The sequence below is a fragment of the Lytechinus pictus genome, chromosome 5 (assembly GCF_037042905.1).
Source record: "Lytechinus pictus isolate F3 Inbred chromosome 5, Lp3.0, whole genome shotgun sequence".
Classification (NCBI taxonomy): domain Eukaryota; kingdom Metazoa; phylum Echinodermata; class Echinoidea; order Temnopleuroida; family Toxopneustidae; genus Lytechinus; species Lytechinus pictus.
In genome coordinates, this window is record NC_087249.1 from 26,324,230 (window position 1) to 26,338,563 (window position 14,334).

At 35.6% G+C, this 14,334-nt stretch overlaps 1 protein-coding gene across 1 annotated transcript; it reads right to left on the bottom strand.

Moving 5' to 3' along the window:
* Window positions 1-1,661: 1,661 nt before the first annotated feature.
* On the bottom strand, window positions 1,662-13,799 carry LOC135154273 (probable peptidyl-tRNA hydrolase 2). Its single transcript, XM_064100118.1, has 5 exons — window positions 13,490-13,799; window positions 12,639-12,740; window positions 11,197-11,360; window positions 9,271-9,385; window positions 1,662-5,430 (listed from the first exon to the last, which is right to left on the bottom strand). Exons 1-5 carry the CDS (start codon window positions 13,607-13,609, stop codon window positions 5,344-5,346), a joined length of 588 nt encoding a protein of 195 aa, XP_063956188.1. The 5' UTR covers window positions 13,610-13,799; the 3' UTR covers window positions 1,662-5,343.
* Between the last annotated feature and the right edge of the window lie 535 nt (window positions 13,800-14,334).

The window sequence follows — 14,334 nt, forward strand, 5'->3', positions numbered from 1 at the left end:
TGAGTTAGTCCTTTAAAATGTTCATTGTGGAAAATGCACTTTCGCACCTGTATGTAGATCCATACATGGCATTTCTTAGTGTTTCGTCAAGCTTTCTCTGATGCTTAGGTGTGTGTGATTGTGGGTGGGTGTGAGCGTGTATGTGTAGTAATGATATACACTATTTGAAACAATGATGATACTTACTAGAAAAGTATTTTCATATATTGGAAAAGCTCCTGATTTTGTCCATACATGTACATGTACAGTAGGGTTATACACAGTCATATAGAGAAATAGCGAAATGTCAGTGACATGTGTTCGGTAAACATAATCGGACACCCGCACGGTAAGTCCGATCACCATAAATTTGGTATCAAAATGTGTGGGAAGGATCAGAGAAAAAAGTCATGGAATTTCAAGGCATTTTGGAGGCGTTAGGAAGTACCGACAAATATTTGACAGGGAGCCATAATGGCCCCCCCCCCCCCCCCCCGGAGCATTAGGGTTAATAGACTGTGCATGGAGGAGAAAGGGTAGAAAAAGAGAGGGGGTGGAATTCCTAAATGAGATGATAAAACGACGGGGGCTAACCTCTGTATGCCATCTTAACAGGCACTCGCTGAAATCCTACCCTGATAAAATTTCAATGGTAACAGACCCCCCCCAAAAAAAAAGAGAGAGAGAGGGGCAATGAGAAGAAAAGGGAGAGGAGAGAAAAGAAATAGGAAAAGGGGGAGAAGAAAGAAAGGAGAGGGGAGAGAGAGAGGGTGAGAATGGAAAGAAAAGGGGAGAGGGATAAAGAGAAAGGAAAGGAGAAGGTAGAAAAATGAAGAAAGAAAAAAGGAATGGGGTGGAGAAAAGGGAAAAGGAAATGGGGAAAGAATAGAGGGAAATGAGATAAAGAGAAAGGAGAGGGCAGAGCTACCAACCTTAATCATGAAAAAATTCTATTCTCTATTTTTTTTCCCTATTTTCCTTCTTTTTTCATATTCAAGCCTAAAATACTACTTTTTATTAAAATTTTGAAAAAAAAAAATCAAAATCAACAAATCATTCTTAGAAGTTTCAAAAATCCAATTTCCAGGGAGAAAATGCTATTTAGTGTAATCTTCCCCATATAAATACTACTAAATAAAATAAATCCTACTAATTGGCAGCTGTGAGAGTGGAGAGAAAAGGAAGGGGGAGAGAGAAAAAAAAGGAGAAAGGAAAGGGAGAGCTTTTCGGACTGCATCCCGACGGTGTGTTAACAGAATGTGCGTCAGGGCTTTGATGGGATAGTTTTTTTTTTCTACCCCGCTTTCACCCTCGTCGGAGCAGTCTGAAATTCAGAAAAATCCTTCCTTCCTAATTACTCCCTTTATCTTACTAGGAGCGTCTTAGGGGTGATTTTTCATATCCTGCCTTTGTCGGGGCATGGTAGTCAGAAAAGTGTCTATTAAAGATGGGGCTTTATATTTTATAGTGGACATTGCTGCATATTTTAGTCATATGAGTAAGATAGAGAGGAAAAATAATGCAATGTAGGTATATTATACTTCTTGGTTTCCTTTTTTTACACTGATAATTTAAATAGCATAGCACAGAATAAAATATGCATTAAATCCATTTTAATTTCATAGGCTAATAGTAATACTGTACATACAAGTATAAAGAGAAACACATCTGGCAAGATTACATAAGATTCCTTGCATCTTGAAATTGTGGATTTCAAGATTTTTTTTATTCATTGATGCAGAATATCACCTCCAAGAGATGACAACTTAAAAATTCCAGTTTATATTTTCAGCATTTCTAACATAGGGAATCAAATGAGATATGGCAATAATCATTTTGACATTTTTGACAGTATCTGAACAATGGATGCCATACCCTAATGAAATTTCACCTTACCAATCCTGGCTGCATGGGCTAAAAATATGGGCATATAGTACCAGTCACAATTCTTTGAATCACTATTATCTGTTTCAACCAGAGAACAATAGATATATTCTGCCCAACTTTGGCAAAAGGAAGCAGGTGACGCACAAGTCAAATTTGAGTTATTGTCGTTTCTTAAACACCCTTTGTACATGTATGTTGCACATTCAGGCAAAATTTGGGGAAGAAATGATAGTTCTAGGGAAAGATATTGAGGAAAATATGCTGTTAAATTGCATTGACACCTATGTAAATGACGAACACACATTGCTCATTCACAACAAATAATACTTTTGTAAGTTGCTTCCTCTAGCCACAGTACGGCAGTATTGTTCTCTGGCTGAAACAGGTAATATTGAGTCAGAGAATTGTGACTAGTAGTGTGTATTGAGTTCTACATCAAATATAAATTGACTTTTAATAATAACAATTCATAATAGCATGCACAACAGCAAAAGATGCTCATGGTACTAGCCCAGCAACAGTTCTCTTCTATACATGCTTGAACTAACAAAAAATATATCATTGTTGACATCAAATTCTATCAAACCTGAGTAATAAATAATTTGGTAAGTATGAATCAATAAATATGGATATCATATGATCAAATAAAAGTTTGCTCATTAAAGATGTTTCAATTTATATGAAACATAAAACAGTTCTTATTTCAACATGAAATATATTCCTTAAAGGATTCTAAGATATGATTTTATCAAAGAAGTTTGGAACAAATAAACAATTTTATCTATTAAACTTTTAGTGCTCATAGTTGTCACATACATTGTAGAAGTTTTGAATGAATAAAACACAAGTGAACTGAAAATGTAATTTATGAACATTTAACCTTGATTGCATGGAAAGTTGGAGGAGTAGGGCTAGATTTTTTTTTCAATATCAACACATAAAATAAAAATTTACAATTCATAAGAAACTGCATCTCTTTTAAGAAATGAAATGTGAAAACCAGATTGTAAATGCAATTTCCAAATACTTCTGAAAGCTACAGGTAAGCAATGATTTTCTAAAATGAGAATCAATGACTTTCAGAATACCCTTACACATGTTTGTGGTGGACATACAGAACAGTGAAAATGTATATGTATACTATGCTTACATTTAACTGGGTAATTTACAGCACTATTGAGTGCTTCACATGCTAGTATCAGGCAAACAACAAAATAGCATCCAAATCAAGATAAGAGCCAATTACAATGTTATTCGAAGCAAGGTCCATCACCTTTAACCCCAGCAAAGAAAGCTGTACATCAACTGAAAATCTAAAATTGCTTATGGGTGTTTCATTTAACATGCATGCAAGTTACGCCATTACTGTGACATCGTGCCTTTGCATTAATCCTGTGAATTCGGCCAGTGTACTCAATGTACTCAACAACATACATTATTTTATCACTTTTTCTTTTTGAAAATGATTACAAACCTTGTTTATTTTTCTGGGATCTATTAGGTCCCTCATAATAATGAACCTTGTTGGTGCATGTATTAACATGAAATGCACAAATTCATTTCACATGAAATATTGATAAGCATGACTAAAAATAAGTATTTGATCTGTTCTCCAATTGGCAGACAATAAATAGCACATCAATGATGTGGAGCTCATCCGGCATCTTGCAACGAAATTTAACACAATTTTTTATTTCAGCCCAGTTGACACTGTAGTGAATTATATTGGTGACATAACTTGAGGAAACAGAATTGAAATTGATGAAGAAATAACATAGAAGAAGCATTTTTTGTGATTTATGAGTAAATTTTTCATAAATTAGCATAAATAATGTTCTAGTCAGAATTTCTAAATTCTGTGTAGAACCTTGGTGAACCTCATGTAGCTCTCAGATGGAACAAAAAAATCAAAATCAGTCAATGAATAAATATTTTTTGTGAGTTTTGAAAAATATGCATAAATTAGCATATTTAATGAGTTTCAAAATTCTGTATTGAAATTTTGTATCCCACCGAGAGCTATCATATAAAGCACACAAAATTAAAATTGATAAAAAAATGAAGGAGAAAAAGCATTTTTTGTGATTTATGAATAAATTTTGCATAGATTAGCATAAATAATTTTCTAGTAAAAAATATCAAAATTCTGTGTGGAAATTTGGAAACCCTCATGTAGCTCTACCAGATAGATGAACAAAAATCAAAATTGGTCAACAAATTTATAAAGAAATATTTTTTGTGATTATGAATAAATTTTTCACAAATTAGCAGAATAATTGTCCAATAAAAATTTCAAAATTTTGTGCAGAAGTTTGGTGAACCTCATGAAGTTTTACCAGATGGAAGAAAAAAAATTAAAATCGGTCAACAATTAAAGAAGAAGAAGCATTTTATGTGAATTAAAAAAAAACGCATAAATTAGCATTAAATAATTTCTAGTCAAAATTTCAAAATTCTGTGTCAATGTTTGGTGAACCTCATGAAGTTCTACCAGATGGAAGAAAAAAATCAAAATCGGTCAACAATTAAAGAAGAAAAAGCAGTTTATGTATATTTCTAAAAATACGCATAAATTAGCATTAAAAAAATTCTAGTCATATTTCCCCCACCTAGTGCTATCATATAAAGCAAACAGAATTGAAATCGGACTTGAAATGACAAAGAAGAAGCATTTTGAAATTGTGGACGGACGACAGACGCCACGCCAAGGCATAAGCTCATCGGGCTCTTCGGGCCGGATGAGCTAAAAATGATCAGACTTAAACCATAATAGAGAACATGTGCAGACAGTAAGAAAAATGTGGATAAAAATGGTGTGAGCCTTGAATGATCATTCGTAGAACCTAATTCACAGTCCCATTTTAGTCTGCAGGTACAGACCTTTTGGGGCTTTTTTTCATAGTGCATATGCAGACTCTCTAGTTGTGGGAGTATACATTCAATCATACATTGTATATTGTGGCTGCTTTCACATAGACCGAGTTTGGTGTGTTTGGAGTCTAGTCTACACTCTAAATATGGTCTTATTCATTAAAGTGTCAAATTTCAGTCAGTGCACGCAGAATAGCACCATTTATTGACTACAGATCCACTCATCTTGAAGTTTGACATCACATCACACACTTACAGAATTTACTAGATACAGGAGTGCTCAGCAGCATCAGCATCCTAAAATTAGGACAAGTGGAATATAAAGGTAAATGTGTCCTCCATTGTGATTGTCCATGGGAGAGACAACATGCCAAATACACAGTGTCTTTTAAAACAACACCATCACCGAGTCCATGTTGATTTGCAAAGTCCATAATATTCAGAAGCAGACAGCCAACATCATCACTGCTAGATTCACTGCTAGACCATATTCAAGCATTGGCAAGCTGAAGACCTTTCTGCATATCAAACGAGCAGTACATTTAGCTGTGTGCCATTTATTTTTGGCTTCAAATAAATATGTTTATCATCTAAAGCATATCGTCATCATAGAAGCTTTAGTTGGCCAGTGACGAGATCCACCTTACTGGCCAATCCAAATATTGATAAGACAGTACAGGAACCCGCTGGAATCTGTTCATGAAAAAAAAAAGACGTATGTTGATCACATTCCAGAACAGAACCTCAATTAATGTTGCTCCACCTGATAAATCTAGGCCATGGTCTATTTTAAAGCTGTAGTCAGACTATAATATTGCTCACTAGTTAAAGGGGAATCCAGCCTTGGCCATAAAATGTTGTGTTGGGAAGGAGAAAAATAAATTAAACAGAATGGTGAAAGTTTGAAAGAAATCGGACAAGCAATAAGAAAGTTATAGCTGCTTTAAAATTGAGATCACTAATACTATGTAGATTTCAAATTGGCAACTGGGTAAGTAAATTATGACAAGGGGCAAGGACAACTTTCCCATAGGCCATGTACTTTATTATCAGGGATTTGTGGTTTTATACTAAGTACCAATTCCCCTGGGGCAGTGATCTAAATATAACCCAGGTAATATATTGTTTTATGTCCTCATGAAAGAAAAATATAATTTGAAATAAAACTTTTGGGAAAAATGACATTTTAGCCATAATATGTTTTGGAGTACATGGAAGAGTAGTCCTTGCCTTACATCACTATGACATCCCATATGCGGCATCTCCATGGGTATAGTGATTACCAATATTTACAACTTTTAAAAATTCATAACTTTCTTGTTGTTTGTCCAATATTGTTCAAACTTTCACCTATCAACTTGTCTGATTTTTCTTTTCCATATAAAAACAAGTTTTTATTTGGGTTGGATTCCCCTTTAAAAATAAAGTCTCAAGCCACATGGAGCATAATTCTACTTGAATTGACAAGTGATTAAAACATATACTGGCAAGAGCCGAGAAGTGGAATTTCTATTACATAAAATTGTTGGTGTTTCAAGTCAAATACATTAGTTTAATGAATTAATTATATTCTGCGTTCATATATCATGGTGCACAATGCCCATTTGTAAAGATATTAAGAGCAGGATTTACACTACACAACATGTAGAAGTAGAACACATAGTTGTAAATTGCCTTGTTACAAATCATTCCATACTATTCACTTATTACAATTTATTTTAAGTTCAAAAGTCAAACACAAGGATCCACATACATGTATGTACATATAACAGTTTTGTTTAATTTCCTCTTGGTCTAACACCATTATAGTCTATCATTTAGGGTCAAAAGGACGGAATACTGGAATCCGTCTGATGTGTGCGGGTTCTAGTTTTGTTTTTTTATATATATGCGTCTCGTAGCTTAGCTACATAACAATAAATTGCTCCAATACATTATGTGATGCATGTTTTGGATTCCTCTCTCAATTTCCTTATGAATGGTACCAGTTTCGTGAAAATTGGTCAACACGTTACGACGCAATGGCCATTGAAAGTTGAAGGTCACGCCCATTTTTGTCAAAACAAGGAGAAAAGGGCGGGCCGTAGCGCGAGAACCGACGGACCGAGTCAAAAGGACCGATTGGACTAATTTTTTTGTTTTGTGCTTGGGCCATGGGGAATTTTATATCTACCAAATTACAATGAATTCTGAGAGGGTCGGGTGCAAAATTGCACATTCATCGGGGGAATTGGCATGGAATGATCCTAACAGAAAAAATGGGAAAAATAAAAAGGGCACTACAAATCTCTAAGACCATGGACCTACTTACAACTGGACATTCAACAAATACCCTCCTTTTGGGCTAAAGGCGGTTGCCGCTAATCCTTTAATCTTTTAAAAAGAAAGCGCAACAGCCGATGCTCATCAAGCCGACCGTAAAACACGCTTTCACTGACGGACAGCAGAAATCAATTGTGCGCTGCTCCCACACATTGTGATGTTATTCGTTCACTTCCAAAAGCAGTACGCACAGCAGCGAACGCTAGCGCTGTCAAAATGATCGCAGAAACAAGAAAACAGCCTTGCAATTACATAATTTTACATACATCCAGTCAGACCGCAGGTCCCTATGATAATGAGCAAATAGGCCTGATTCATCCAAATCATCTCGTGGCTGAATCCTCCCAGCAAAAACTCGTGAATCATGAGATTTTCTTTCTCTAATAATTTACCTTCTTTATCATCTTGTCAAATTAAATATCTTTGCACAATTGGCAGAGTAAATGTTTCTCTTTCATATTGGTCATTTATTTTGTATAAAATATTTTGATAAATAGGTGAATTTCAGGCCTGAAAATGTTCATCAAAACTGATTTTTTTTTCCTCTGTTTTCTTTTGCAAAACTTTTCATTTTGAGCCTCGAAGGTATCTATATCACCACAAAGCTGTATTTCTGTACTTTCTCACACTGTCACTCTTAATATGCGGCACATTTTAATCGGGTCAAGATCACACTTTTCCCACCAAGGTACAAAACAAGATTTCTAAAATTATGGAGTAGCACTTAATTTAGAGTTCTGATTGGCTGGATAAGGCTTCAAAGCCACAAGCGCAGGTATTTTGATGAGATTGCCGTGAACCCAGCACTGGAACCGCAGTATTCTTGTTTTCTAGCTGCTTAATGTACTTGGTCAATGAAAAGTGTGATCTTGACCCGATTAAATCAATTCTTGTTTTGAAAACTATACCATTTTAAAGCATAGATATTCAGCTTTATCATGATCTAAAAATCATTTGGGCTCAAACAAAAATAAAGTGTAAAAATAACAACTTTTGTCAGGTGAAAATAATGATTTTGTAGCATATTTGATCAAAAGTTTCACCTACATTACAAATCTTGAAATAAATTCAAACACATGACCTGAAAGAATGATTCTTCTTCTTTACAATGATACCAAAATCACGAAATTTGATGAATATTCAGAGCAGCAATGACCGAATTAAAAGAGGTGTTTTGGTCCGCATCAAGCTCATTAAATATGCAAAACCTCTCTACTCATGAATATCACTTGGATGAAAGAAGCCTCTTTTTGGGGACCTGCCTACTGACTGCATCGCCAACAGCCGCTCACAGAATTCATTGCTATCACTGTGCAGATCAGAATATCTATGTAACGAAATTGCAGCAAAATTTAGTCTGAAAAATGTGCGGAAAGACGTTAAAAATCCCTCACTTTAGAAGAATCCTTACCTCGAAATGTGAACTAACGTTCGCTTGAAAGGGGATTTAGATATGGGCGTAAAATTCCACAGGATTGACGAAATTCAACCTGATTCTTTTTAATGATCAGACGACAACTGCACAATATCAATAGCGTAGTAGCATGCACTGAAAATCGGATGTTTCGAGCGCATTGCAATGTTGGACACATGAAGCATGAATTTTCCCAAGCGCATCTATCGATCAGAGCTACAACATGATCGTCTCTGGTGATTTCTCGGTGACGATCAGCCAGTTCACAGGAGCGTTGTATAAACATGCGCTGCAAGAGGGTCGTAAAAACAGTGTAAAGAGAAAGTTGACTGTGTGACAGCAATTTTGACAGCTGAAAACAGGTGGTGGCTGTAAAATTTTCTCATTGAATGTCTAGTTGTAGTATGTCCATGCTAAGACCAATGAGAAGGGCATCAAGGCCAGTCAAAAGGGCATCCACAACTATGGCCTTGGATTAATTCAAGTCCTGGTATGAGACCTGGGGTCTGTAACATAAAAGTTAGCGATTAATCGCTAAATACCAATGACCAATCAAGATCATTGTTGCATGCGTGTTTTGCTCATTAGACTGACATGGAACCAATCAGCATTGTCCTTTCAAATTAGCGATCAATTGCTAACCTTTGTGTTACGGGGCCCAAGTGTTGTGATGACCAAACAGAATTAAACCAAATTGATATTACACCAAACGGTGGTATAGCCCATGTGGTATTAGTCATGCAGTATTAGTGAAGTAGACTAACTGCTTGTAGTGAATATACATCAATAGCCTTTACCTGCGTTCTGCCCGCATCTTGCACCAGATAGCTGGGAAGACCAAGAGAAACAGCCTGAGACTGAAGTTGTTCCAATCGCTCTTTTGACTCCCCATTCAAAACAATTTTCCCTTCTCTGTTGAAAGAACATGTACAGGTAGAAGATGAGAATTTAGGGGTGAAAATAAAGTAGGCCTCTACAAAAAAAAATTGTCGCTTGTCCTGTTGGGCAAGTGATGAAAAAATTTGCTTGCCCGATAGAAAAAACTGCTTGCCCAATTTGTTTTATAATTTTTTTTTATTATGACGGCACTACTCTTATTTTTAAAGGTCATACAAAATAACAACAATGGAGAATCATGTACAGTATAAAAGAACACATATTTAAAAGTTTATTTTCAGCAACGTAGGCCTGACTCATTACATTTATTTTGAAAAAACTTTTCGCTATTTATAAATGGGCATTTAAGGTTAAAAAAAACCTTAATCAAAAGTTGCTAAAATTGCATATTTTGCATCTTTAAATCCATGAAATTGTCATTTATTTTCCATATTTCCTTGAATCTTTTTTAAAAATTAGTTGGAAACTATCAAGAAAATTTAGAATATTCACCTCTCTCTTGTCTCTTCTTCATCATTTTATGATGTTACACTCGGTCAATATTTTTTAATTGTAGTCCTGCATGTAGACTTTCATGGGTTTTTTTTCATGGTGTTGCAACATTAACAGAAAACCATCCTTGATCGTTTGATCAATTTGATCGTTTTACACTTGGTCAACAACACCATGAAAGTCTAAATGTGGGACCACAATAATAAGAAACATTTACCGAGTGTAACATCATCATAAATCAGAGTCAAGAAAGAGAGTCAAGAAAGAGATGAATGTTCCTCATTTTTTCGGTAGTTTCCAACTAAATCAAAACAATTTCAAGGTAATATGGAAAATAGATGGCCATTTCATGGATTTTTGCAAAATGTGAAATTTAGTTAGCCACTTATGGTGTTTTTTTATTTGTGGTTTGCATCGGCAAAATGCGCAAGATAGTAGCGCATGCGCAGTCATTGCACACAAGATGTGATGGCACGGTTTTTCGAACGCGGGACCTGGTGATAACTTATTGGTAATTGGTGCTGATTTTACATCAGTTTCCACTGTTTTTTTTTACTGGTTTGACATAATATGAGAGATAGTTGTGATTATCCAAAAGATATTGAAATTTAGAGGGTCTACTGATATTTTATTATTTTATTTCCAAAACAACCACTTATTGACTTTTAGAAATGCTTGCCCACACGTCATTTTCACTTGCCCCGGGCAAGCGGGTTTGTCGCGCCCTGAATAAAGGGAAGATATCTGGAGCTACATGTATATTTGATGCCTTTGATGCCTTAGTACTGGTGGCTGGAATGCCCCCCCCCCCCATCTCAGTTTCGGTTAGTTGGAATAAAACTTGCTATGCATATTGCCTGTAACGTTATCTCAAAGATTGAATCATATTTTTTTAATCAGTTGTAGACAGTGTCAGCAGAAGCAGCCCTCCAGTCTTTTAATGGTTTGAATATACTAGTATTATGGTTGGATGCTATTCATTTCTTATTTTTCCCCAATGTCATTCAATTTACCATTTAGGGTATTTTACCTAATTGTCCTTGATGATTAATGGGGTGTTGCAAGAAAATAGTTGCTATCAATTGCAAATATTCTGTTGCAATTTTACAACTGATAGATCAACGTTATCTGTAGCAAATCAGATTAAACTTCTTGTTTCAAGGAGCAAATTAGCAATCAATCACTAATTTGCAATTAACTGCAAGACATATGATTGATTTAGGGACCAAAATTGACTTGCAATTGATCGCAAGTTTCTTGCAACACCTCATTAGAATTGTAAAGCCAATTATAAGGCACGTATTTTCCTACAGTCCACAACCCCCCAAACTTACCCAACTGCTTCCCATTGTAGTAGCTGTTCTGCATACTGCTCCTGCTCCCTCATAAGTATCCGATGGAGACCCAAGCATGCATGGCCTACTTGAGCAGCTACTTTACCGACTCCCATCTTCAAGGAGGTATTGACAGCAAACACCATCTTGACATTATCAAAGTCCTGGGTTACAAAAGAAAGGGAGACTTGATTTCAGAAAAGGTCCATGCCATATTTTTTCCTAATATTATCAAATTCAAAATTCACTTTATTCACATCCATTAAAAAGGTACAACACCACTTACAATAATTACATAAACAATGATAAAATCAATATAATGACAAAAGAAAGGGGTAAAAGTCGTACCAAAATGCAGTGGATTATCTTAAAGGCCAACCGAGCAAGAAGTTGATTTGCATATATAGAGAATAATCAAGCAAACTAGCTAAAATTTCATCAAAATTGGTGAAAGTCATGACGTTTTAAAGATTTGCTTATTTTCATAAATCAATATTGTGCACAAAGCAGGTGATATGCAAATGAGAGAGTAAATGATAAAACACACCCAATGTTCTTTTTAGATAGCAGAATATTACAAGTGAAAACTTTTCCAGATTTGTCCCAAAGGAAGCTCTTCATTGAATGATAATAGATTGCACTAATGATGAATCCACATGTTCAGAGAGGAATCAAACTTTGCTTCACTTTCTAATAAGTAAAAATGTAAAATATTCCTTATTACAATGTGAAACAATGATATACACAAGAATAAAGCTAAATTTCATATTAAAGCAATGACATAGATGCTCACATGATCTATTTTGAAACTTTGAATTGTTTTTTTTTTGTTCATGCAGGGAATTACAGTATATTGGTCAAGCACATTTTATGAGCGAAGTTGGCTCAGTCGGTAAAGCGTCTGCCCGTCGAAACAAAGATCGTGGGTTCGAGTCCACCCCGGGTGGATGACTGAAGCCAGTGCGTTATGTGTAAACGTCTCTCCCCTGTTTCATAGATGCAGGCTATGTTACAGTGGAAAACACTCCATCCCTCGGATAGGACGTTAAATTGAGGCCCCGTGTAGAGGAGAATCACCACCTTTGCACGTTAAGAACCCACTGCACTATTCGAATAAGAGTAGGGGGAAACCCCGGTGTAGTGGTCCACCTGCATTCCCCCAACCAGTTATCGGGAGGAGAGACCTGCGGGTCACAGTTCTGTGTGCGCGCCCTTGTTTAGGCGACCCAGATTGGCTGGCTCCTCCAATGCGCCTTTGAATGTCTTTGACAGATATATGGCGCTATACAAATGCTGTGCATCATCATCATCATTATCCATGCAGTCCCTTTTAACCAATGACATATACTGCTCTGGAATTGTGACACTTCAGTGCAGAATGAAGCTATACATGTATCTATCCAATTAATTTCATTTTAATACTAAAATATTGAATCACATACTATTGGATCATCTGCCAGTAGTCCACCTGCAGACATGTCGGCATTCTGAAAAACCCAAGCTACTGCGGCTTCTGCTGAAACATTGTTAGTTGTTTGAACAGCCTACATAGATAGAGATCAATAAAAAGCAACTAATCAATGTTCAGATTAATGAATTGGAGGTTTGGAGGTTAAACATTCAAAACTTAGAAGACAAGAAATAACACACTCTGTGGGACAACTGGTTTTTTTTTTTTTTACAAATTCAATAGTGTTTATAAATATGTTAATGGTCTCGGGATGAAAAGTTACAAAAGAAAGAGAGGAGGAATAGGAAATCACCCAAAGTACAGTATCAAATTATAACAATGAATATTTCTCATTATAATGTGTGGTTGAATTAGTTCATATACCAGTCGAACATTTGTTTTTCTCTAATACACTGTATACAGATGTGATAGAGATGTAAAATAGTTTAAAATTAATTTCACAAATTTCCAAATAATTCCATCTAAACTGAGAGATGATTTACAATGTATACAAATAATTAACTTATTCTATATGATGTTTGGAATGGAAGTCATAAAAAAGAATCACACCCCCCCCCCACACACACACACACACACACACCCATACACAACAACATAACAACATAAGAAGAATCAAACACACATACACACAGAGAATTATAGAAAAATGTTTTAAATTCTGATCAGGTTTATAAGGACATGATTTCAACTACAAGTAGGTAAACCCCTCGAGGCTCATTGTATCATGGTAAATTGACAATTTATTGGAAAAAATGCTGAACAGCCAATTCTAAGATTTACCTTTGTAAGTTAGAACAATTCATTTTCACACAAATGTATTACCTTTTCAGCCAGCTTCTTGTCGATGCCCATCATGGTTAACACCTCTACAAATGCCATGCATGGGACATTGGCTTCAGCTGTAGTAAGCTCTGCTTGGTTGCCTTCAGACTGTCCGGCCATGACTAACAGATGATACACTGCATAAAATGAGAGCGAGTGTTCATCAGATCATTAGGACAAAAACTGTGAAATTCACTCCCATTTTTTTCATCTCTTTTACTGGCATTCCATCTTAACAAGGATTGGTAAAGTGATGGTCTTAACCGTTGGAGCAGCCAGACCCTAGTTGACATATGCACAAAAAAAGAACAAAATATGACTTGAGCAGATCTACCTTCTTTAGATAGCCAGAAAAAGAAAAGGTTGCAAAAGTTTAATTAAAGTTGCTTTTAAATAGGGGGCTCTTCTTTATACTCCTTTAATACCGGTACAAGACTTAAATCAGTCAAGGATTTATTCAACAAAAGATTGTGAGACCTGGTAACAAATACATTCCAACTTATTTTCCATTTTAATGTACATTATAAGGTCCTCTTTCACCTCCATGATCTAAAGTTTAATTCAGTTTTTGTTCTGTATATTAGCAAGGATAATTTTCAACAAGCCATTTGTTTGCTTTTTAGTATAGAACGGAAATTAATCGCGCACGGGTCATGCTAACGTTACTAAGGACGCATGCGACCATAATCTTGGCGATCAACAATGAGAAACAAGATCGTGGCATAAACATCGGGCGAGTCTCGTCTCCCTCGTCTTTTCATAATATTTTTCTCATTTTTTAAAATGAATTCTTGTTTAAAAATGAAATCTATAGCGTAGAAATGTCGGAAATTAAGTTGTATCCC

Coding starts and splice junctions, on each gene's coding strand:
- LOC135154273 (XM_064100118.1), bottom strand. CDS start 13,609: ATGGCCGGACAGTCTGAAGGCAACCAAGCAGAGCTTACTACAGCTGAA. Junction 12,741..13,489: donor ACAAGAAGCTGGCTGAAAAG/GTAATACATTTG, acceptor CTATCTATGTAG/GCTGTTCAAACAACTAACAA. Junction 11,361..12,638: donor TACTGGCAGATGATCCAATA/GTATGTGATTCA, acceptor TTTGTAACCCAG/GACTTTGATAATGTCAAGAT.